General features: G+C 38.9%; 1 protein-coding gene across 1 annotated transcript in view; it reads right to left on the bottom strand.

Moving 5' to 3' along the window:
• The window catches only part of KIAA1549 (KIAA1549 ortholog), a 140,509-nt gene that overhangs the window by 19,519 nt on the left and 95,247 nt on the right, over nucleotides 1-25,743 (bottom strand). The window contains exons 9-14 of the mRNA XM_088166109.1: nucleotides 24,623-24,800; nucleotides 22,356-22,540; nucleotides 8,154-8,356; nucleotides 4,718-4,842; nucleotides 3,551-3,565; nucleotides 34-239 (exon numbers count right to left, since the gene is read on the bottom strand). Coding sequence (XP_088022235.1) covers nucleotides 34-239; nucleotides 3,551-3,565; nucleotides 4,718-4,842; nucleotides 8,154-8,356; nucleotides 22,356-22,540; nucleotides 24,623-24,800 — 912 coding nt within the window. The remainder of the gene's footprint in view (nucleotides 1-33; nucleotides 240-3,550; nucleotides 3,566-4,717; nucleotides 4,843-8,153; nucleotides 8,357-22,355; nucleotides 22,541-24,622; nucleotides 24,801-25,743) is intronic.

The raw sequence follows: 25,743 nt of genomic DNA, 5'->3' as shown, positions 1-25,743 counted from the left end.
CTACAAAAACATTCAAAGCACTTTCCAAAATACCTCTTTATTAATTTTGTTGGTCTCTGCTACTCGATCAGAGAGCACTGAGTTCTGAACAGGAGGTGCTGCCATGGGCTGCATGGCAATCAGCTGGATCTTGCTTGGGACCCGTCTGCTGGCATCTGAGGAACGGGACATCCTGTCCACATGTTCAAAGATAGAGGCTGAGGAATGCTGCTCGTTTCCACTGCTGGTCTGAGGAGGTCCTAAATCATCAGAACCAATATAGAGTTAAGCAGTGCTGCCAGGGTTATCACAGTCAATTGTTAAGCTCTACAGATGCTGTGCTACAAAACTATGCCCTGTTTTCCATCTGTGTCTAATCTGCCCTACAGGCCTTCCAGCTGACTCACATTTAGTGTACAAGTTTACCCTGTGGTTTACAAATTTTAAATATTTTCCCATTATATTTCCAGAAGGTGACCTGTCATTCTTTATTTCTGTAAATCAAGCTCTTGGCACTTGCAAAGCCGCGAAATCTCAATCTACTTTACTTCCTAAAAAACCGTTTAAGTACATTCTGCTAATGATACCTCTTATCAGTACTTAAGGAGATGCAAATTGCTCAAATGGGGGTTCAAAGAGCAATGAAAGATGTCTCAATGCAAAATGCATTTCTTAAATGATAGGAGTGATACAGGAACAAACAAAAAGCCCCTTAGATATCCACACAAAACACAAAGAATTTTACAGACATTTTACTGATTAACACTTCTAAAACAGATGTTTTCTCTGTGACATAATAAATAGTTCACATAATAATAAAAAAGGTGGATAAATACTGTCATGTTGTAATTTGTTGAAGAGGTTGAACCAACTCAAATACAATCAATAAAAGACATTATGAAAACCAGTATGCACAGAAATGCACCCCAGGTCCTGCCAACAGTTAATTACTTCAATACAAATGGGTCATCTCTCTCGAAAGACTTGAAATCTACAGGATCACCCCAGTGGTTTGCAGTTAAGCACAGATTTAGTATCTTTTTCTGAGTTAGACCTAAATCAGAAACTGTTATGCAGAAAAGGCTTGCAAAAGCTATTGAAAACTTTCCAAATAACCTTTTGTCTTATCCACGTGATAAACCCACACATTCTCAAACTGCTTTTCATCATGAAATACAAGCAATGAGAGATCAAGACTTGTGACAGAACACAACGTTCTGGGACACGTTGAGGGACATAGTCCCACATCTTTCCACAGACTTCTAATAAGGGGATATGGTTCACAATATTCAAATCAAGAGGAAAATCTAATTTGATTCTGATACAGAATAAATTGTTGATCAACATGACCCAACTACAACAGACAGGAAGGGAAATAAAATAAGTCACTGCTGTGATCTTGTTGCAACATGTGCTGGTAACACAGGATAAGGTTCAGAAAGGAGTGGATCCTATCTTCTGTAGAAGGTCACAGTAGATGGCTTGCTCCTTTGCTTCCCTCTTCCAGCACAACAAGGGAGCAGGACAAGAAAGGAATAGTATGCTCTATTATATTCACAGCATACTACTTTTGGGCTGGAAAGCAGTCTGGCCACGAGTTAAGCAAAATCCCTATTCATATTTCTCAAACTTGATGAAAGCATTGTCAAAAAAGGCATCATTTATAAATGTGATTTCTCTGTGTAAGTGTTCTTAAAAAGAAAGCAAACAGCTCCATTCAAGACCTCTCTGCCCCACATGTTTTGCAAGACATGAAGCCTAAATGAAACATATCCATATCTCTTCTGTAGCTATTTGTATCATCTTAATCATTTGTCATCCTCACAGCCCCGTCTTCATGCATCTCTCAGAAGTGTGCAAGCATTGCCTCTCACAGAGAGGGGCACAAGATATATTAAGGAGTTAGTGTGAATTCCTCAGAGCAATTGTGTTGTCAACAGAAATCTGAACCTCTGCATCCATATTCCCCATACATTAGTAATTTTTTCCTCACCTTTTCACTCTATCATCTGTTCCCAAGCTCACTGACCTCCAACATAAAATTTTAAGGACATTTTCCTATTATTTGGTTAGTGAAATCGAGTATTTTCAATTACACTGAGCATTCACTCTGAATCTTTTTAATTTCATCCATAACTTTCCCTTGTACACACATAAACAAGTGCTTGGCAGGGGCCTCTTAGCTGAAAGGGTTCTTAAACTCGTTTTATAAAACAGAAGTCCCACTGACAAATTTTGGTAAGGCCCTACAGTAACACCATATGTTACTCCTATTTGCAGAAAAGATACACACAAAAAACCCTCTCAGGCTGCATCTGACCTTTAAATCCTCTCTGTGTGCCTACACTCAATGTGTCTATAAATACAAACCAAGATGGAAGTACAGAAAAGTAAATAAAGTCAGGAACAGCATAGCACTGTATACATTCAACAAAAGGAGAAACAATTTCTAACTCAACATATGAATGAGGTCCTGTAGAAGTTCTGACAGAGAGAATAAGCATAATTTCTCATTTCAAAGTTCTTCTATTACACTGTTATTCACATTCAGAAAATCTTCCTTATAAAGCTATGGGATGGCACTACATGAATGAAATTTTGATTTCAGAATAATTCAGCTGAGGCTAAAAAATAATGGATAGATACTTAATATCCCAATACTGGTCAGATCATGTTTTAACAACCATTCCCTAGAGATCACATGCAGGATCAATGCTCATCACTGCTCCCTGAGTGGGAACCATTAGTTGAACTGAAATGTCAGGAAGCTGTGATTTCATATGAAAACCAATACAGCTGGAGACAGAGAGAGGCTATTTCTTCCTGCGCCCTCGAGAGACACAGCAACCAAGGTGCATAAGGCCGCATTCAAAATCAGATAAAGTCAAGGGGATTCTTCAACTCATCCACTGGTATCTTAACCATACCAGAGAATGCAATTAGAGATAAATTTCACAGTTTCTTTGTATCCCAGTAGGTGACATTCCTAGGATGCAGCTGATGACTCATGACACCCACCAACAGAAAGCAGCATCGTACAGAAGGATGGACAGAATGTTGGCTACTATAAGATGGTCAGTGCTTTCAGAGGACACAGTCTTTATTTTATCACTAGATGTGCTATACATTATCAAAGATAGCATCAGCCTTCTCCTGCCCTATGTTTGCCATGTCTCAAGCCTGGCAAAGAAAACACAACAAAATATTTGTGTTTCTTTGCAGGTAGCTCATGGTTTTTTTGGGCTTTCAGTAAAGACATTAATTCTAATATCATCCAGAACTTGTCTATACAAAGCTGGTTTCAGGACCGATAGCTGCCTTAGTTTTGCTTCTTTCACAGTGATGTTTTCCTCAATAATTTGAAAGAATTGTGAGGAAAAAAATTAGAAAAATGTGCTGGATTACTATAATTTGTGTTACTGAGACTTCTTATACTTCAATAGCTCAAAAGCAATTTTATTTTCTTAGACTCAGAAGACAAACTCTTCCATCCATATTTTTAAGACATAATTGCAGCTACCCCAACACTCCTATTCATATTTGTACTCAACTATCAGCTCTGGTTACTTACCCACTCTGTTTGCTCCTGACAACATAAAGGAAAAAGAAGAGACAACACAGTAATTATGACGAATAATTTAGTTAGAATGGCAACTGGAAAAAACCACAGCAGTAAGATGATTGCATTTACTTTTGAATGAAATGCATGAACTTGGATCAAACTGCCAAATCACAGCTGCACAAAAAGGGAACTGAAGTGCTGATTTACTAGAGAGCTCTCTGCAGACAGTGCCTTCAATTTTGAATGCTAAGAATAGTCCCTATGATTTGCAAACCAGAGGCACCAAATACTGAAAAAATAGTGCATTTTACCCAGTAAGGGCATGATAGGTCGAAAAGACACAGTCTCCTCACTGCCTTTACCAGGTAATTCAGATGCAGCAACACGCAACACTTCTACACCAAAAAGAAATGTTAAATGTTACATGAAGTTTTAAGCCAGATAGAAAATGAAGAGATGAATTTGGAGTTCCCAGGTAAGAAGAAAGGGCAGAACACTAAAACAGAGCAACAGAATTCAAGTCATATAGACTGGAGGAACTTAAACCCTCCTGAGATGTTTTCCCATCTTTTCAAATATATAAACATACATATTTTAGAGTACCTCTAAGAAAAATAGTGGCACTTCAACTGGAAGCAAGGTTAAGTTTTTTATAAAAAAATACCAGTGTTATTAACATAGTAGCACTGAATTTTGATTGTTATAATGTACAATCATGCAGGCATTTTGATGATTGAATCACAACTCATTTGTAAAACTTTCACCTCTCGGGTGTCTTTTTTTTCATATCACTTTTCCAAAGTTACTGTTACAGACACACTCCCTTGGTCTGAAGCCCTGCTGTGACCTCTACTGCCCATGTAACTATCTTCAATGCTGCTACCATGAGAGACACAATTAGGAGGAGCCTAGCTGGAAAGAGTTTTTCTGGGGACAAAAGGAGGCAAGATTCATTCCTGCTAAGCCATTTGTTTCAAAGCTTTCTGGAATGAAAGGAACGTATAGCTCTTCAGTTTCAAAAGAAGAAACTAAACCAAATATGAAGGGATTTTCAGCAGCAAGAAGCAGAAAAACCAGCAGCCAAAGACGAGCTTAGAAAAGTTACAGCGCCAGGGTAACTCTTCAGCCTGAGTAAAGCACTAGAGCACACAAGAAGAAAAAAAAAGAGTAACAAACCCTTCTTGACTGCCCTGCGTGGCTTGCCCTCGTTTGCAACAGTTGATGGTCTTGCATTTTCTTCTCCTGTCTCTCTCCCACTGGATTGTTCACTTGCCGTGGATTCAGCATCTGATGGTGAAATTCTGCCACAAATATTACAAAACAAACAAAGCAACGTGTAACACAAGTTTGCAAGGGGCATAATTCTCACACACCAAGAATTCTGTGCTAAAATATCTTGTGAAGTCTGCTAAAATTTTCCTCTGTTTCTAAGTAAATTTATAATACATTATCATAGCCAGATATTCATTGCCACGATGTTACTGCTGTTGTGTGTGAAAAATGACTGCAACAGAATTCACATGTGATAATATTATTAAATAATCTTCCCTTTAAAATACACGAGAAGAAAAAGGTCTGCGTTTGTAACCAGCAATTTACCTCTCAGAAAGAAAATAATTATAATTAGGAGTACGAAACCCACGTAAGTAACTAGTCTAACATTCACCCTTGGTGTTCTCTTGCTAACAATACAAATCTATGTGAATATTTTCCTGACTAATCAAATGCAAGTCAATTCAAAAGTGCTTCTTTTATATATTTGTTCCATGCGGTTACAAGATTCTTAAGGACATTTGTTATCTAAAAAATTACAATCTCAGTGTTTGCAGCTTTTGTAGGCAATACAGAAAAATAAAACACCATGATCTTCTCCAACAAAATACTTCAGCTGTAAAATTATTCTGATATTATAAAAATAGAAAAAAAATACAGGGCCCATACCACTGCCTGACACCAAAACCTGTCTTTTCATGTGGGATCAGCCTTTGTGATAGTGTCTCTAGTGAGCACTTTATCTTGTGAACAGTCCTATTCTGGCAGGAAGTTAATCACGGAGAGTGTGCACATGTCTGTGCATTAACATCATTAGTGCAGAATTTGCTTGGGCTAGATGAGTATCTGAACTAGTTACTGAGGCTCTTGGCTAAACATCAACCTGCCTCGAGCTCACAGACTACAGTAACTATATGCAGCCTGACAAGTCCATTGAAGTTAAATCTACTCCTTGCAGCTCTGAATTCAACTTCCCTTTTTCTCCTCCCTAAACAATGCCCTGATCTGCAGGACTGTAATACTAATGTCACATCCCAATTAAAAAAAATAATAGCAGGGAAAAGAGGCTAAATGGTCCTCAATGGGCTTAGAGATCTGCATCATTGCATCTTTTCTGTGGGGGAGAGAGTGTACAGAGCTATCATCTCCACCACCTTTGTCCTAGTTCAGCAGAGTATGAGACTGGAGTTCTGTGTCCAGATCTCCCACTGACTTTCTGTTTCATCTCACTGTGCTCTCTATTTCCCTTCATACTATTTTCTCAGCGCATCCAAATTATCACCAAGTTATAGGAACATAAATAGTGTTGAGTCAACATCAGCCATTTCTTGTAAGTGCTGAGGAATATGCAGTTGTGTACTCTCAAGTCAAAACCACAGGTCCAACTCTCAGCTGGAGCCAAGGGATGCTGAGCTTTCTGAACTCAGCTGTTCTTGTTTGTTGTTTCTTACAGATACAGAACACGTACTCACATCACCACTAGATTTCCTGGCATGTAACATACAATTCTGAGCTGAACTGTGATGAACTGAGTTCTGTATTTCCTCACAGAACATCAAGCAGCTAAACCCAACACAACACAGTGTGATATCATTTCACATTTCAACTTCTGCCTTGGGGAATAACTGTTTCAAATCACAAACTGACATGGGCACATCAGCATGGTAGGGAGATGATGGCAACATCTCCATAGTAAAGCCTAAAGGAAGATTTGTTCTTAAGGGAATATGAGGGAGAAAAGGGAGATTCTCTTTTGAAAACATTTCAAGTGTCTGAACTACAGGTCATTCACTCTCACCTCTGTGCCTAGGAAGATCACAGAGCAGATTTGTCCAGGGAACTATGCTAAGTCACGTGAAAAATAAGAAAGGGCTTGGTGACAGCCAACATGGCTTCACTAAGGGCAAATCACACCTGAATTACTTGGTGGCCTTCTACAATGGGATCACAGAGTATCATTACAATGTTGGCTTCTGAAATTTCTCCTGCTTAATTTTCTAGAATTATTCTAGACGAAATACAGTAGCAACCTCCAATTTAAACTTATTTCTTATGTTTATCTGCTATAAATATAGATGCCTTCCCTTCCCCCACATATCATCTCTGTCCCAGGCCACTTCTGAACTTACTAAAAGAAACACAGAAACATTTGTCTTTCAGATTTGTATTACTTTGTTTTAATTTATGTAAGCTTCACCAAAACTAGTATAGCTAATTTTTCTTCCATTATTTCCTAGTTTTGCCCACCTTCCACTGTACCACTGTCAGTCTCCTACTTACAAGGCCTGTAAGGAGTTAGGAAGACAGGCTTAGCATCTGGAAGGGAGAAACTGAGCTTTATGAAGCCCTCATGGGGAAGATGAAGAAAAGATCTTAAGACAACTGGGGCTTTAGAGGAAGCACAGAGGGCTGAACAGAGGAGCAAGCTGTGTTGCAGAGACCTGCAGCTCAGTCAGAATCACCATTAGTTTCTTTCTCAGCTCATCCAACCCTGCCCCTGATTGTTTGCTTTTTTTTTTCCTCCCACTGTGCAGTATCACATAGGTATAAGCACGGGGAATGTAGAGCTGGAGACAAAGAAGTGTGAGAGTGAGTGAGAGGAAGAATTACTGTAAAGTGTAGACCAGAGGGGATCTTCTCAGAGTTCTATTTTTTTTCTCCTTGTGTTACCTTCTGCTTTTTTTTTTGTGCACAGATCCATCTCTGTTATACAGCTTTGTTACATCATCTATCTTACAAACAATTTTTTCCAGCAAGGGACAGTCATATCATGTGATTACTGGAAAAGGTTAGGAAAATTCTGCTGATAGACCCTTCTCCATTTGCACAGCTGTGAATTACCATTCCTTTTTCTGAGTAAGGCTCATTTGCTACAAGACCCCCCCCCCAGATAATCATAAATAACATTTCTGCATCTTCCCTGAAGTTTGAAGATCCCGAGTCTTCATACATGTATTGATCACTATCAAGGTGATTGAAACACATTACTGTTTGTCAGTGGTTTTCATTTGTTTTTAACCACCTGCTAGCTTAGTTGCTGGAGACCACAGAAACTGCACTGGAAAACAGAACAAGCAATGACTTGACTCCAGTCAGCTCAGCAGTATCTTAAATACCCTTCTTAACTGGGTATGCTCCCTTTAAAAGAAAAATGAACATTAAATTCTCACAACCTTGTACGAATGAGTAGCAAGGTGTAACAGTGTTGGCTCACTAGAAAATGAGAGTTCCAGAGCTCTGGAACAGTTCTTTCCACTGAAATTGCCCTAAAAATACAGCAATCACTAGCCCTTAATAAAGTGTTGTCTACTACAATTTGTTTTTATCTCTGTGAACTGACCTCCCTCTGTGTCGAACAGTCTTTGAAGGCTTTGTGGAAGTCTTGGATTTGGGGCTGGGCACATCTCCGTTTTCAGATGGGGTAGTATCCTTAATAGGTCCTGGTAAAGGAGCTGGCTCATGGATAATCAGGACATCATCTTTATTGTGCTGGCCCAGATGCTGCTTAGCAAAATCAAAGCCTTTCACACTGGGGGCTTGTAGCTGTGAGAAAAGAACAAAGACAAGAAACAGGAACAGTGAGTGACAATGAGTACAAAGGCTTTGGTTCATATCTGCAAACAATGGCTACTGAGAGAATGGTCAGGCTATGGTAGTCTCAGGAATGAACACAAGAGTGCCAGGGAAAAGAAACTCTCCACAATCCTGTCACCTTACTGCAGTATATGATACACAGTTTAAAATTCCAAATCAAGAAATCTAGTTAAAAATAGACTTCTGATGCTGCTACTATTTTTACTGCTATTTCTTTAGATTTAATCATTGTGTGAGGAGCTTTTTGTGTACTTGTGAGTGCAAGGCTGTAGACACCTGTGTACAGACTGAAACGGCTACTACCACCAGGTCTTATTTTCATTTCTTCCAGCCAAAATAGATGCAGGATTTTAAATAATTTGAATAATGTCACTGTTGATCTTTCTCATTTTGAAATCCCCAAATCTGGGAGTGCTTGTACAAACACTTAGTTCATCTGATGAAAGATAAAACACTCTGCATATCTGAGTTATACAGTAGCTTGGCAATGATTTGTCAGCTAGTATTGATGCCTTCAGAAAAAAAAAACCTGAAAATCTCTTAGGAATTTCATACTGAACAGACAGAAAAATATACAAGAGGCTTTGGAATTTAGAGAAATTATCCTGAAGATCTTATTCAATGGGTATCTTGCTTGAGAAAGACACAGAATTTAGCCTTTTACTTTCATGATTGTATTTATAAAAAAAGCTAATCTCACCTTATCAGTGACTTGATTCAGACTTAATCAAGGCTCCAAGTTTCAAGCTCTCTGCTGATTTTTTGGGGGCTTTGGAGTAATTGGAAAATCTGAAGAACTAATTAAGAGAAAGTTTTTCTTCAAACCCCACTCAATTCTATGTAGTTTGGAAGTTGAAAGTAGAAAGAAATGTTGACAACTCCAGTTTTTGAAGCGCACGCACAATCTGCTGCACACCACAAGCACAAAATCCTCTGTGTGTTCCTAGAGCTGATTTCCTGCAAAGTGAAGCATGTGCTGGAGTGCACTCATGGGTGCGTCAGGTTCCAGATGTTTAAATGAATCCCCTTTCATAAAGCTTGGCATGCCAACATAGCTAACTGCAAACAGACTCGTCTGATATCATGCCAAAGATAAGCTTGCCTAAGGAATATTCTGAAACAATCTCTTCAAAATATTTTCTCAGTAAGCAAACATTTTCCAAATGGTTCTTAGGAAGGGCAGTGCAGTTGAGCTAGCTGCCTATTTAAGCCAGTAGATGGCAATAAAAGCTCTTCTGTAAAATCCAACAGTTTATCTGCTGAGGTTCTGGAATTAATTTCTCACAAAATGAGTAAGCTTATCATTTCAACAGACCTAGGTGCCTTCTGCTACGTCCATTTGTCCTGGGCTTTACAACAGCCCCTTCAATTCAGCGTTTTGGGTGATTCAGTTATTGAATTTATGCAAATAACTGCAACGATTCAAAAGGGCACTGGGGAGCTACACTAGGTGAAGGTGTAACTGTGTCTCCATTTTTTGAGTCACTGTTATTTATTGAAGCCTTCTTGAAATTTCCCCCCCTTCAAATGTTAAATACTTCTCCAGGATCTTGCTTACTTAATAAAACCCCTGCCCCAAAACCCTCCAAAAATCCCCATCCCCTCCCCCAAATACTTCTGAAGACAAACTTCACTTCTGCTGTCAGAATTAACAGGCCAGTTCACACCACTTCGATTATTTAAACTTCTAAGTTACCCCATCTCACTTATGGCCTGATTGAAGTTTTGTCTATTCTCCTAGAAGATATTCCTCTGTACAACACTCTTCCTTTGAACCTTCAGTGGCTTCCCTTCTTCTAACCCTCCTGCCTGCACAGCCCTGCTGCTGCTTCCTGATGATCACATCCTCTAATTCACTACATTCCCCTCCAAAGATGATGACAGTTTTCACCATGTGCTAGGCACAATTCTTCCACAAAAAAATCTGATGGTGCTCTACCCTTTTCTTATAAACCTGCAAAGTTACTACTGCTTTTTGAATAGTGTGATGGGTGGCGTGAGGAAGGACAACTGAAGAGAAAAACATTTCAGGAATACTGGAGTAATCAGTATGGTTTTATTAAAATTGCTGCATGTCTGAAGCATGAACTTCAACCTGTCTTAGAATCACTCTAGCAGACTGAGGTCTTGAGACCCGTTTGGGACAAAGAAACCATACAAAAATATAAAACTGTCATCTTTTAACTTTGAATAGTCTTATTCGTAGTTCAGTCCAACACAACCTTTTATCTAAGCACAGTCACAGGAACAGATCTATTTATGTGTACCTGCACATGTGCCACAGCATATGTATCCACGAATGTTTATCTGCAGACAGACCACACAGCAGCTGAATTAAAAGGCTGTTAGCACTACAAAGACCAGCACTCACACTGTAAGAAATGGCAGTTAAGATTATCTGAAACAATCACAACTGGATCCTCTCACACACAGGCATTGCAATAAAATCTTGAGTTAGAACAGCATAAATTCAGTTCTTCCACAGGAACCCTCTTGCTTTCCTCCCACCCTGCTGGATCCTTGGCATAGACTGGGCCTTCTGCTATTAGTCCAAGTTGGGCAGAATGTAAGAATGTTATTTGCAAAGGCAGGATCCCCATCTTAGTTCATGCAGAAGCTAGCAAACACACACTGAGAGGAGAAGGGCATGCAAGATGAGTCTAGGCTGGCTAAGACTTCAAGGTTTCATGGACACTTGCTGGCAACAGAGGACTGGCCAATCTTGGCTATCACCACCCCAGGCATCACAGAACCTATAGCTATATTTTCCTTAAGTTGGAGCCAGGTAAACCCCTCAGCTGGTCTTACTCTTCCGTGACAGGCAGAACCCTTCTCTCTGCCCCACTCTCTTGCCTCTCCCTCTTCCTGCCAGTGCCAGTTTACAGCATCCAAGAAACTGAGGCTCATCAGTCTTTACACTTTCAACACCTGGTGTCATAACAAGCTCTGTGTAACACAACAGAGAAAAACCCTCTCAGGTTCATGGTACAGCTCTACAGACCTTATAAATGCAGAACTGGTGTAATCTTCTGACAATTTAACTGGTAAATCTCTAACAAGTCTTTGTCAACCCCATGCAAACATTCTCCTGAAGTTTTAAAACTTAAGCCAGAAACTGGCAGTTCCCCACAGAACCAGCATTTCCCTCATACCAAACAACCTTCTTGCTCTTTCCTTCCACATTCTACACCCCTTCAAGCTCCGAATGCTCACTAGAGCTTCTCCACGACAACTTTTAAAATTCAGACTGAGCATTTTATTTTCTCTAAACCTTGTTCTTTGGAAAACAACCTCTTCTCCTCATATTAAAGAACAGTTTTAGTATGAAACTGATACTTGAATGGAAATGGCCTGAATGCTTCAAGTCTTTCAGAGCTACGTACAGAGAAACATTTCCAGATATCTCCTGCTAAAAAACCTTAAGTTGGCACTACCAGCTCCAGCCAATAAAGAGAGTGTATGCACATGTCTATGTTTGTGCATATGAACGAAAAAAGATGAGAGAAAAATGTGACAATACATATATATACAGCATGACACATGACTGAATATGAAAAGGTGGTCCTCAAAAAATTATAAAATCACTTACCTAAAATAATATTATTTGAAAAATAGAAATATTAATAGGATTATTACTGTAGGAATAACGTTGACATAAGTCTGCTTTGTTTCCTTAAAAACACAATCTACGCTTTTCATATCTCTCCTTGTGGACCATGGCAACATTATGACTTTTAACTGAGAAATGATAGCAGCCAAAATCCACATTTTCAGTGAGAAGTGTCTGAAGGACACCACAGAACCACAACTCTGCTTTCTTCAAGACCATTCAGATCACTGACTCGGTGAAATGAACGGTGTTACTCTTGACTGAAGAAGTTTCCAACATTTTCTTAGAAATTTCTGTGTGCCACCTGCTGAATTCTTTATTTTCTTTGTATCAAGTTATGTAGCAGGTTGCACCACCTCTGCCCATCTTGGGACTGGTAGTCAGGATACCATGTGTTTATCAGTCATCTACTACTGATATATCAATCACCACCAAGAAAAGAATGTAGTATCTTTATAAGAGCACTTTTAAGTTGTGCTGGTATTGTTATTTGTTCAGGTACTGAAAATTCCACCAGCCACAGAGTGCCTTTAACCCAGGACTGTACAAAACCAGTCTTGGCAAAGATTCCTTGTTTTAAATGTAAGTTGTTAGGGGTTTTCATTTATCTTTAATATTTGTGAAAGGGAGAGAGAAACTACTCTGAAGCTTATCACCAAAATGAACATGTCTAAATTACTGCACTCATAAGGAATTATATTATTATACAAATACAGAACCTGGCAAAATCTTAGAGACAGATGATGTCAAATTGCCAAGTCAAGAGAGTTTTAAATTCTATTGTTAAATCCTGAATGAAAAAATTAAAAAAAAAAAAAAGAAACCCAAACCAGTATTTGAAGCTCAATTCATAGAAAAATCAAGTAATTTCTGCAGAAGCCTACAAAATCTGTGCACCTCAGTCAATTCTTATTGCATAAAAGCAGATAATCTTAGTGGTGTCCAAGCCACTGAAATACAAAATGTTTGCCAATATATTGTTTTGTTGGATGCAGAAATGCACCAGGAATGTCAACAACTGGTCTTCTCAAGAAACCAAATTCTGCTCACAGGTCAGTGAGTAATTTCAGCAGAAAGCAGAAGAAATACACTTAACTCAGCATTCTCCCTGTAGTTTCTACAAGCAGCATTTGAATTTGGCCATAATATAAAGAATAATGTATTAAGACAATTTTCTACTGATTTTATACCATGCCTTGTTTCTTGTAGAGTCAGCTGAATTCAGCAGAGGCTGTTAACATAGATTTCTCAGGAAACAAAGGAGCTAAGCACGTACTTTAGTGTCAGTGCATAACCTGTAAACAGGACAAGAATCCCTATAAAGAAGTCCTGCTGACTTATAACCTTACTATAGTATTAGTATAGTAGAGTATTAGTATAGTATAAGTATAGTATAGTATATAAGTTACTATAGCGTTAGCATATGGAATGTTACAGGATAAACTTTTCAGGAAAAAGAAGCAAGTCTACAAGCTTAAACACAACAAGACAATGAGACACTGTTCTTAAAATTAAATGTGGGTTGAAGATATAAGTCAGTGTGATTTAGAACAACTTAAAGCTACTACACATTGCCCAACTGACTTCACAACCTGACATTAACACCACCAAACTCTTGTCCATATCCCCAGAGCACCATAACACGGGTTAGTGTGAATTCACTACAGTACTCTCATTATGCATCAAAAAGGATAATAATTTGCAGTTGCTTGTGTGCTTGATAGTGTCTTCTTAATTTTAACTCTTTTTTTCATTGTGTGTCTACTATCTCATCCAAGAAGTCATCAACATCTTCCCACAAGGATCATTCAACAGTATGGTTTGCACTCACTGTTCCACAAGATAATCAAAACACCTACCAGCCTACCAATAAATAAGAATTTAGAAGAACTGAGGCATGTTCACCTTTCAGAGTCTCATTTTCTTATTCAGCTTTATTTTCTTTTATCATTCCTACATATCTTTCCACATAAGTACAACCTCTGTATTTTTGTTTGCATTGCTCTCCTTCAACACAAACCCCTTTGGGATGATGGCCAGGGACTGCCTGTAAAGAATGCATACAGTTTGTACATATAATTCAATAGCACTGATTTAAGACACAAAACCCCTTCATTCATGAAAAAAGCATATTAGAAGATCTCATAGAAGGAGAGTTCTGACTCACAGCCACCTTCAAAATACTGAAAAAAGACCCACTTGTATCTCTTGAAGTCTTTTTGTGCCATTGTGTCTCTTTTCTGACATGGGATATAATGCAACCTATTTGTACCATAAGCCAAACTTCTTCCAAGTCTGCTTTAAAAAAAAACCCAACACTAAGCATCACTGAGAAATGTGCAGAGGGGTTCTTTCAATGTTGCTGGTTTAGAAAATAAGTTTAGGGACCAAAACAAAAAGAACTCTCTAATTTAAATACCTTCACTTGTTAATAGTGTTTGTATGTAAAAAAAAAAGTGCATGTGCAATGACAGTTCCCTGTATTTATTATATCTTACTTGGGATGCCACCACCCTCCCACTACAGCAGTTTGACAACCTGTGCCCTCTATGGCAAGTCTTAAACCAGAAGCAAGATTTTCAGATCTGAGGGTCAAAAAAGAGGCTGCATGTACAAAACACCACCCATTTTCTTATCTTGGACCAAGTATCTCTATACAAATCACATTTCCCATTTGCCATGACAATAGCACTTCAGTCAACTATTACCATTTCTGGGAATAGGTAAGGCAGTTGAGCAAACCTGTTCTTGGGGAAAAGAAATATGCTTAGAGGTGCTTGGGTTTCTCCCATCAGGTTGGGAAAAAGCAGCACACTGTATAGCCAGCACTGGCACAGAAAATCAGAATAAGCTCATTCTGTGTACAGAGGTGTACAGCCTCTGGTCCTCCTCCTCTCTCCTGGAAAGTCAGAACTGTGTTACTGCTTACCACCAAACAAATAGTAAGAAAAGCAGGAATCCCACAGAAAATACCACCTCAGGAATTCTGCTTCAGGAGTAGGATTAAAAACAAATAAAGAAACCCCCAAACTTACAAAACTTTATAAAGCCTGAGATTCTCAAGACACCTGTCCTGAAATATTTTCTTAAGACAGATTCTTCTTGCGGATTTTCATCATCCCTCTTTTTCTCCTTTGTGCATTTCCTCCTGCCACACTAATATTACCATGACAGCTCAGTAAATTTCACAAAATACAAGAGGGATCATGTTGTTGAAAGCCCATAACTCTGAGTACATATATGCCCACGGGCTGCTGAGATAACTGCTGTAACAGGCAGAATTTTGTTCCCGAAGCATGCACAGTTTTAGCTTTCCTCCTCAAACAGAAATGCCGCTGGGTGGATACTATCCTAATCATAGTTTGTGAGGTTCCTTTGCACACTGGTTGGATGGAAGTGTCAGGATTAAGTTAGAAGAAGGCTGGCAACTTTATACTATAGACAGGTCACTGCTGTCTCAGTTCCACCAGATTTTCATCCCTAAGTTATGTTAAACAATTACTCCTCTAAGGCCACATACATAACTCCAACACCAACTGCAACCTCTAAGAGATAACACAACACAAAAAAATTACAAATTAAGAGAACTCTTTGCTAAACTTGTGAAGCAAACAAATACATTCTAGCATGGCTCTCACCATCTGCAGAGAGCATATAGACAACACAGTCCAAAAACACATCCTCTCTACAAATAATGAGAAAAGTGCTACCACGTTTAACTAAAGACTTCCGAGATAGAGCATAAGTCAGCAATCTAAATTTATTTTTTCATGCTGCTATTTTGTTTGGTTCAGTGATTCACACATTTATATACCTAGGAGGGGTTTGAAGTGCACAGAACGTACATTCCCATATACTGCAGAAATATTCCGCTTGCTGAAATGAAACTGCAAGTTTCAGTCACAAGTGGGTAGCACATTAAAACCTGAGACAACATTGATTTAATGCTGGTGCACTTCCATGCTCCCAAAACAGCTAAATTCTACAGCAGACTCTCTCTTTTGTTAGGAGAAAAAAATTTACTTCCCCAGTATTAATCTCATCTAATCTCAGAGGTTTATTATGTTTAGGATGGCACAACATTTGCCTGTATCTTGAAAACAGACTCTTTTAAACTCCTTTTGAAAAATAGCTACTATATAAACATGACTCTATAAATCCACTGATTTTGAATGGCATATTCAATTCTACTCTCCCCCTCTCAAAATGGATGGAATAGAACTAGAAAATGTTCACGCTATTCAAAGGTTCAAATGCCAGGTCAAAAGAAGGGATTGGAAAAAGAGATGACAGAGATAGCAATATGACAGAGTTCTATAAAGTCAGGACTGGCAAAGATGAAGTGCCTAGGCATCAGCTGTTCCCTGTCTCGTCCAATATAAGGACTACGAGGCATCACAGAAAACTTAGAAGTAGCAGGATAAAAGCAGGGTGAAACAAGATGATGTGGTCCTTCATGTAACATGCTGTGGAAATCCCTGTCAGTAGCTGAGATTAGTTCAGAAGGACCAAACAAATTCATGAAAAGAAGTATGTTAAGGGCTGCTAAATATCATCACTTCTAGACACAGTCCTTGAGACACAAATAACTGGAGGCTGAAGAGTTACTCAAGGTAAACCAATCCATATACTTGTCCTGTCCTTCTCCCTTTCTCTAGGCTTTTCCTTGAGGCATCTAGTTGGCCTTTTGGAATGATCTCAAGACAGATACTCAGATGTTTCTATGAAAGCAGATGGAGGCATTTTACTTTCTATACCTATTTATATAAGCAGTATATTTAAGTGTGGTATTTTATTTCTACCATTTGTGAATAGTTAATCCTCACTACAGAAGAAGAGTTAGTACAAAAGAGCTCTTTCAGAGGAACTGCCATCAGAGAAATGTATTGTTGAGAAGTAATTAAGATGTTGAATACTGCATCCCTTGTTAGAATCCAGCTATTGACTCTGAAGGAGATCTGTATGTCATTCCCAAAAAGACAACAGTTTGGATAGTTAGTCAAGGTAGCTATTAGAAATGAATGGTATTTGTTATGCAAACATGAATCTCTTGCATAAACTCATGTCAGTTTTCAAGTAGTTTTTATAAGATAGGTGTCAGCTGCCTTTCTTAACACGAGTCTCTTCTGACTGATTGTTTCTGCAATGCAGGGCTGTTGCCTCGACATTATACAGATGAACAAAAGGATTACAGGATGTCAAAACATCACAAGAATTCTCTGCATCAGGAGCAGAAGCCTAGTATTTAGCCTCCAGCAGGGCTGGCCTCTGATCTTGGGAACATCCAAGAGATACTCTACTGACTATACAATAATAAGCAAAATTCTCAATTCAGAGGTGTAAAGTTACACCTGACACATGACATTTGGATATCAGATATTCCTGCTTAGGGGGGAAATAAAAATCCACACAAGTGCCTCTCAGACATCTTGCAGGAGGCATGACTCATTACCTGTGACTGTGAGCGGATTAGAGCAGACACGCAAGGGCTGGTGACAGTCCCCAGGTGATGATGACACTTCAGCTGAGCTGTGCTGGCACACGAGGCAAACTGGCAGCCTTCCAGCTGTGGCAATACCTGTGCTGCGGCTCCAGGAGAAGGTGCAGTACTTTGTCCAAGGCTTTGTGGCTAAGCCACCTCTGCCACGTGTAAACACACACAGGAGGGACACTGAACCAAAAGGACAGATTCTTACTCTAAGGAGCACAGTGGCATGCAGAAGCCTCCAGAGAGGAGTGACATCTTACTGGAGAAGCAGGCATTCTTCCCCATGGGTTTTAGGATGCACCCTCGGATAAAAAACCGAACAAGCAACTCAAAGCTATCACTGCAAAAGCAATGACTTCAGCACACCCATCATTTACAAAATATCCAAGAACTTAGAAATAAACTAACAATTAGCTTGTCCAGTTCTTGCCATTAGGGCAGGGAGCCTTTCCCTGAAATTATCTCTGAGAAGTCCTAGGAAGGGATCTGACATTTTTCTTCAAAAGCTTGTACACAGAAGGGAAAGTGAAACCCCTAGAGAGCCAGGTTCCATTTTAATTTTTGGATGTCCACAGAGAAAGAAATAATACTGCTGATTCTGCTTCCATTGTGGATAACATGTAAAATGTTTTTTTGTTCTCTGGGGAAGAGGAAAGGAGTGGTTTTGCACAAAAACATCAGAAGCCCAACACAGGTACAGGGCAAAATGATGGTTTGGGTATTAAAGAAATTAACTGAGTTTTTCATGAAGAAAAATAACCAATGGCAAAAATTCAGTTGCCCACAAAAGGCACAGCTTCTTTGCAGGCAAAAAAAGCTTGGGACAAGCAAAAAGGTTGGGACAATGTTATGGTGGATATAGGCAATGGCAAGAGAGAAAATCTTGTTATTTAAAAATAACACTTGTGCATCTTTTTACTTCATAAGGCAAAGACATCTTAATCCAGTGCAAGAAGCCAGGTCACATCAAGGTGAATTTCCAGTAGGATGCTACGGCTTACAGAACAAGTCATGAATATTTGATGTGCTCTTTAAATATCTTAGTATCATCTGTTCAAAAGAATTATCCTTGCACAGACCAATGAATCTTGCACAGATTCACTACTCTCCCCTGTTTCCATAACTCTAAGTTTAAAAAGCATAACATTAACTTTGATCTAAGCATGTTTTCCCATTTAATCTCCACAATGGAAGAGGAAACCTAACATTTTACAGGTATTATTAATCCTGTTTTGACGCAAAGGGATGGATTAGCAAATCACAATCTCTTCAAGATCCTTTATTTCTTCTTACTTTATGATGGAACCTGGTTTTGCTAGCATCAGTTTTCTTCCCCATGTATTTATGTTTATATTCACTGAAGCAGCAGTTAAGTAAAAAATCCCTTAATAACAGGCTCCCTCTCTGTACTCTTTGTAGGAAGTAACATTATGAGCCGTTTTTAAGCAGAATCCTTGTGCCATCCTGTCTGCAAGACACTGATCCTGTAATGAAGCTGGAAGGCCAGATGGAAAGAACAAACTGGTGGAGTGGCACATGCAAGCCCAGCTTCAAGGCTGCTGTGTCACATAAATATTGATGCAATTTTGGGTACTTCTGTGGACTTGTCACCACAGGATCTGGGTATTTTTCAACACAGCCACGTCCACTCAAGTGGAAAATCCGCTATTACTGACCATCACAAGTGAGGGACTGTGACCCAACTATTCTAAAGGAGTGTTCACAAGGCCAGTCAGCAATGCTGGCATCAATGCTGGCAGTATGACTGAATTGCTGTGTAGAGCAACCACCTCATGACCCTCACCTCACCAAGGTGTACCCAAGCAGCCATACCCCATGACCCCAAAAGTCATGGAGGGTCTAATTGCCAGCAGGTAATTAGTACTTGGTTCGTTCATCAGAAGATAGACTGTGAAGTTACAGAGCTTATGACTTACTTTTAATGGTGGCCATAAGAACACAGAAATCACACCTACTCTGTAAAAGTAAACCTTTGCATATAGAAGATTAAAAATAAAACTTATATTGCCTGAGTGAATACCAAAACACTTCAGGAAAATCCAGGTGTTTCAAAGCAGAATGAAATAATTAAATGAAAGAAAAGAGAAAAGGAAACATGACTGACACACGGGCCTATAGAATACAGTAAATTTTGTAGAGTCTAAGAATCTCGCTGAAGAGGATAATGCAACTTTGTAAGAGAGATTCTAATTAAGAATAAAAAATTTCTGCACAATCTGTAGCTTACTTACACAATCTGCATTTACAGTACATTTAGAGTTCTCTCTCTTGATGTTCCAAGGAACCAGCCTTTCAGTCTTGCCTCTGCATCATGAGGCAAACAGGCTTTTTCCCCTCACTCCTAAGCCCATTCCAGGCTTTTAAATCACAGGTAACATAATCTGCTATCAGCGGCTACTGTAAAATCTAATGGATTATTATGCTGCCCACTGAACTGCTCTGTTAAAGTGGCTAATTGAAGACACTGAAGAAAGACTGGTGACACCCCTGGAGATCCACCAGTGCAGTTTGATATGCAGTATCAGCTGAACAAGAAACAGGTGTCTCAGTTTTTTCCAATCAACACACATTTTCAAGCACAAAACACATTACAGACTTATTACAAGGTTGAAAAGTATTGTCTTCTATTTCCAGAATGGATATACCATACATATGCTAATGAAAAACTCTGTATTTATGTGAATTTTTTGTTAAATATTAATGAAAGTAAGAAAATCTAGCACACTATAAATGCATCTTTACATTTTTTACAAATGAAATATAGATTCCAAGAGAAAAACTCAGATCTTTAACCGAAATATCTTTCTATTTACAGACGTAATGCAGGCTTTCACCTTCCTTCAGTACCAAGGTCAAGCTCTGAAAATAGAGAATGGAAATAATTGTGGCAGTGGTGAGGAAGAGAAAGCCTAGTCCATTTTTATGGAGTTTACTTACAGACATAAATCCCTGACCACATGATGACATTCCTTTGATCACTTCTGTGCATTTACTCTAATAAGAAGTATAAAATACACAGACAATTTTAGAGGGCAGGATCAGACCAAATGTCCCTAATAATTTGTATGCTGTTTTGACAGTCTGGAGGTCTCTGGTGGTGGTTAAATACGCCCTATTCTGACCCGGAATTCCAACCCACTGTTTCAAGACATGAACTCCCAATGGCAGCCTGATAGTAAGGAAGCCAGAGTACTGCTTTTATTCTGGGGAAAGGAGGAAATGGCTTACAAAGTAGGTTCTTCCACTTCCTTGATGTGCAAAGTGATAAAAATTTAAGACACACTTTATTGCTTTACCTCCAGTGGCACAAGGATTGAACTAGATGTCCTTACTGGTTCTTTCTAGTTTGCTTACAGCAACTTCACAAAAGTAGGCAAAATGACAGGTTCCCTAGGCAATCCAAAATGAGACTTGCATATAAACAAGTTTGAAGCTTCTGACTCATGAATGATTAAGATGAAGAACATTGTAGAAGCAGTGGGGAAAAGCAACTGAGCCATTTTCTTACAAGGAAGTAATTATATGAAAAATGTTTGAGGCCTTACAGCCAATACAGCCCAACTGCTTCCTTACAAAAATAGCTTGTGATAGCAGAGAGGTACTGAAAATGTGATCAGTATACCAAGGGTAATGGTCCTCTCTTGTCTCTTTTGTATGACCCTTCTCAAATTAGTCAAAACTACTGTGGGGAACTTCCTCAGTCAAAAAATGAGTGTTACTTATTACCACAGCAGAGGTGAAACAAGGTACCAGGGGGTGGCGTTCATCAAAGGGTACCACTTGCTGCCAGCCTGGATTCTGACACACAACTCACAGTCGCAAGACAAGTGGAAGTTACTATTGATTTGTTCTGGCTGCTTTGGAAGTGCAAGCGCTTTCTGTTTCTCTCATATTTCACATCATTAATTATCCTGAAAGAGAGCATGGTGTACAGACAAGGCTTGTTATGGAGAAAACTGTGTGACTGAACATGAGGTCACAGTGCAGAACATGACTGCAGTACCACAGGATTAACACAGGCAGATTATTTTGCCTTTATTAATGCCTCTGAAGGTATAGTCAGTAACATGCATTTCTGACACACATAGGTTCTCTTTAGTTGTAAAAAGAAAGTAACCTTTCAGGCACTTTATCATTCTTTTTACTGCATACATCCTTTGTGAATAACCTGGCTCACAAATTTTTTGATTTACACTCTTGGGCAATAAAAAGACAAGAGTACTGAACTTCTCACTATGCTAACCAGCACTGGCCAACAAGCTCACTTACGCAGGCACACACAGATCCACTAACTAATGTTCTAGTACTGCAACAGGTTCACAACATTGCAATAAAAAGAGCCCTGGCAGAACATGGAGCAGCCAGGACAGGTACTAGAAAATTCTACTTCCAGTATGAGGTATGATGGGTGGTGTGCTTTAGCTGTCAGATTTGGTTAGCAGAAGCTCTCCAAAGAAAAATTCAGACTTCTGGGGAAAACAAGGTCAGTGATTCAAGACTCAGTACATTTCTTCTTATTCAGTCCCAGCCACAGCCTTGAAATGAAGTGATAAAGAAAGGTTCCTTTCAGCCTCAGTACCCACATTTCAGAAGGATGGATCTATCTAATGCAGTATCAAATACCCAGGAGAATAAATAAAACACAATGAGATTCTTGACTTCAACTATCGTTAGACTACTTTCCTCCTTTTTTTTTCCCCCTCTAAACTGGAAGGTTCTGAAACTGTGTTTACACATGCTAGTTTAAGGATGCCAGGTGTTCCCCAGAGTCTCACATTCGTTTATTCTCAGAATACTCAAGCTCCTCTCAGCACAGCTTCCCCTTTTACCTTCTGTCTCTGCTGAATGTTGCTCACTGTGTCTGGCTGAAACTCCAGCTTGTCTGTTCGGCAGAGTTTCCAGTATAAAATAATAACAATCAGGAGCACCACGGTCACTGGGACTGCCACCCCAACGATAATCCAGAGGTTGCTATTCTGTGTCTCTGAAGCGGACTCCTTCAGCTTCTCCACAGCTGTAAAATAAAAAGAAAGACAGCAAGATTATGTGGTTATGTATTAAACTGAGGACAGTTCAAGGTTATGTACTTTTATGTTCTTGTAAACGCTAGTTAAGGAATTTATCAGAAACCAGCTGCACATCACAGGAAATGCCATACCACTGTAAGTTAAGGTATGTCATGCTCAGGAAGCATGGGGCAGGAGATCAATTGTCCTGGCCCACCTTCTGAAGATCTGTGCTTAAAATACTAATTCTGCCACACCATCCTGTAACCCAAAACTAAGCTGACGTAGTGAAATGGGTCTAAAAATTTACCACTAGCAAAGGTAAAACAGATTTGCCAACATTGCTGCCTGTTTCCTGCTTTAGGCAGTGTTACCAGCTGCCTCTGCTCATTAACATTTTATTATCAAAACCAATTTGAACCTCCTCCACAAGGTGTATAGTTCTGCATTGGTGATTACTTTTTTCTTCTCTCCATTTCATTGTCAGTGAGTGAGATCCTTTAGCCTCAAGCAGAAAACAAAACTGCTGGAAAGTGTAATCAAACAAGTCATTCTTGTAAAAGATAAACTGTAATAAATGATAAAACTTTTATTTGCTAATTTTGTATAGTGGTTAATTATGGGACTAAAAAACCATTAGCAATAATACATTTCTAGTCAAATTGATGCACTTTCTAAAAATTATGTTTTCAAGTTAAAAAGACCATTAATATCCTTTTTATATATTATTTTATTAGTAGCCATTCTAATGATGGGGCTAGATTTTAAGGGAACATAAAATTCTTATATATTATACATCTACCAGCTCATTTATGGCATTACGTTTTCTGTTATAAAAATAACCTTTTTTAGGTCTGGTGTCTTCCAGCAGAAGCATTTAAAGATTTTTATGACTGTGACTCTTAGAAGACCTTTCTAATTACAGGTCAAAGATAAATTTCAACATGCACAATAAGCTATGAACACCTTACGACGTTTGTTCAACATTAATCATTTTTGTAAAGAGAATTTATACTTGCAACTTTTTTCACTTCTGTATAACTAGCATCACAGTCTATTAATGGATATTAAGCAGATGTGTATGAGCTACTGACCTATCTGTACACAACTGTTTTAATGAGGGACAAAATTTAGAAATACATACAGATGGTACAATTATTACTGTTTTCTTTCTTTTCTTTCTGCAGTCAATTTTAAATATCAGATACATGCTTGTTCTGTTGGCAAAATACCCTGTGGTACCAAGTAACTCATGCCTCCATATTGCACAGAAATGAGAAAGGTAATTAAGCATTCATACCAATGAGATATTTTGTATATCACACTTGTCAGTTCCTAAGATACCTTTAAGTTTCTTTCCTAATTGTACCATGGAATTTTGAGTAGATATTGTGTCTTGCTACTAACTGAAAATTATTTATATACCAAGTCTCCTGAATAAAGTAATTATATGATTTTACACGACCTATCCTATTTATTTTTATGTGTATCTAGTAAAAAAATCACATTACATTATTAAAATATCATATTATATATTGCTGATGGACAAGCAAATAAAACCAAGGTCAATCATATTCAGTGGAAGAAATAAATGCCCCAACTACCCTTACTGTACATCTTTCATGGAAAAAGTAATTCAGACAAAAAAATCAGTGACTTGTGTAAAACTACACTGCCATTACTCAGCTAAAGGAAACAACCATTTCATACCAACGCCCTCCATCTCACAACTGTGGAGTTTGTGCAAGCTCCTGGACAAGATAAACTGTAAAGAAATACTGGCCTAGCAGGATGAGATGAAAATGGCAGGAAGGTCTTTAGTCAGCATGGTACTTTTCCAGCACAAGCATGGAGTGAATGCAGTGAGGCTGGACTTAAGGACCTGCTGCAACCCTAAGCTCAGCAGGGTCTTCAACAGGCAAAAAAACACTGCCAGGCTGCTAAAACTGTTTTCCTCAGTGTCAAAGCTGCAGCACACCAAGAAAACACCACTGCAACAGTGGGCACGGTGCAGTGCCATAAGCGCCCAAGCTGAAGACAGCCTTCCTGTCAGCCTCTGCCAGCATGGGTGCGGGTTTGACAGGGCTTACGCTGAGCAACGCTGCCTTCAATGCGGTATCCGAGGATGATGGCAGCCCGCTGGATATCGACTCTGTTCATCAGGTCTGAGCACTTCAGAGCACTCAGTCTCTCCCCATCTTGATCCTCCACGAAATAGATCAGCTCCACGGGATTATCAACTCCAACTAAGCGTGACACATTCACAATCTGAAAAGAAATTGCAAAGCTTTTACATTTTAAGTTGTATTTATTGGGAGCTCCCATACATTTGGTCTTACAGTTCATACTCTCTCCCCTGTCGTAACTGAAAGGAAAATTTCAAGGGAAGTGATCCCTTATAAAATACATTTTTATGGCAAACCTTTCCTTTCCTCTGCTCCCACTACTTGTATCATAACAATGTGTACATCTGGTAAGCAAGAGAACTGCTTTCACTCTAAAGTTGCCAACACTGTGCCACCCTGGAAGCCTCTACTGCCTTTAGCAATTGTTGCTTAGAAAAAGTGTGACTACACTTTTCCCTTCTCTAAATACCTACTCTAACTTAGATTTGTTATTCATAACTCACATCTCTTTGCTCCAGTTTTCCTAAATGTTAAGCAGCTATACAGGCGAATATTCTGTTAGCATCAAATAAAACTATTGGCTCTGTTTCAACTTAAACACTTGCACAGTCACCTTCATCCTCCAAACAGCTCCCCTTGGCATCCACCTTTCTTCAGGAAGGAATTTATCTGACGCTGTGGGAAGCAATTCTTCCTACCTACATCTAAAGACATTAATAATCAAAAGAATGCATGCTATGAGGAAGCCCTGTAGATACTCTAACCACCAAACATCTACATTGCATATTAGAACCACATAACTTTGAATTCCTGTAAAATTACATCTTTTTATATAACAACTCTCCCTGTTTAACCATTTACCATGTAATGGTGAGCTCAAACAAGAACTGGGACAAAAAATAGTAGGGGGTATTCTGTCATGACTTTTTTTAAGAGTTTGAAGGGCTCTGGAAGGAATTGACATAAATAGAGCAATGTATTTTGCTTCCTTCAGAATTATCCTTCTGCTATAAAGTACATATTTAATAAATTATAATCTCAGAAACTGCCCACAGGCCTTAAGTAAAGCAAACACACAAATGTTT

Source organism: Sturnus vulgaris, chromosome 5 (genome assembly GCF_052056855.1).
Source record: "Sturnus vulgaris isolate bStuVul1 chromosome 5, bStuVul1.hap1, whole genome shotgun sequence".
Lineage (NCBI taxonomy): Eukaryota > Metazoa > Chordata > Aves > Passeriformes > Sturnidae > Sturnus > Sturnus vulgaris.
The sequence above is the reverse complement of the archived record's forward strand: the minus strand, read 5'-3'. Positions and strand labels throughout refer to the sequence as shown.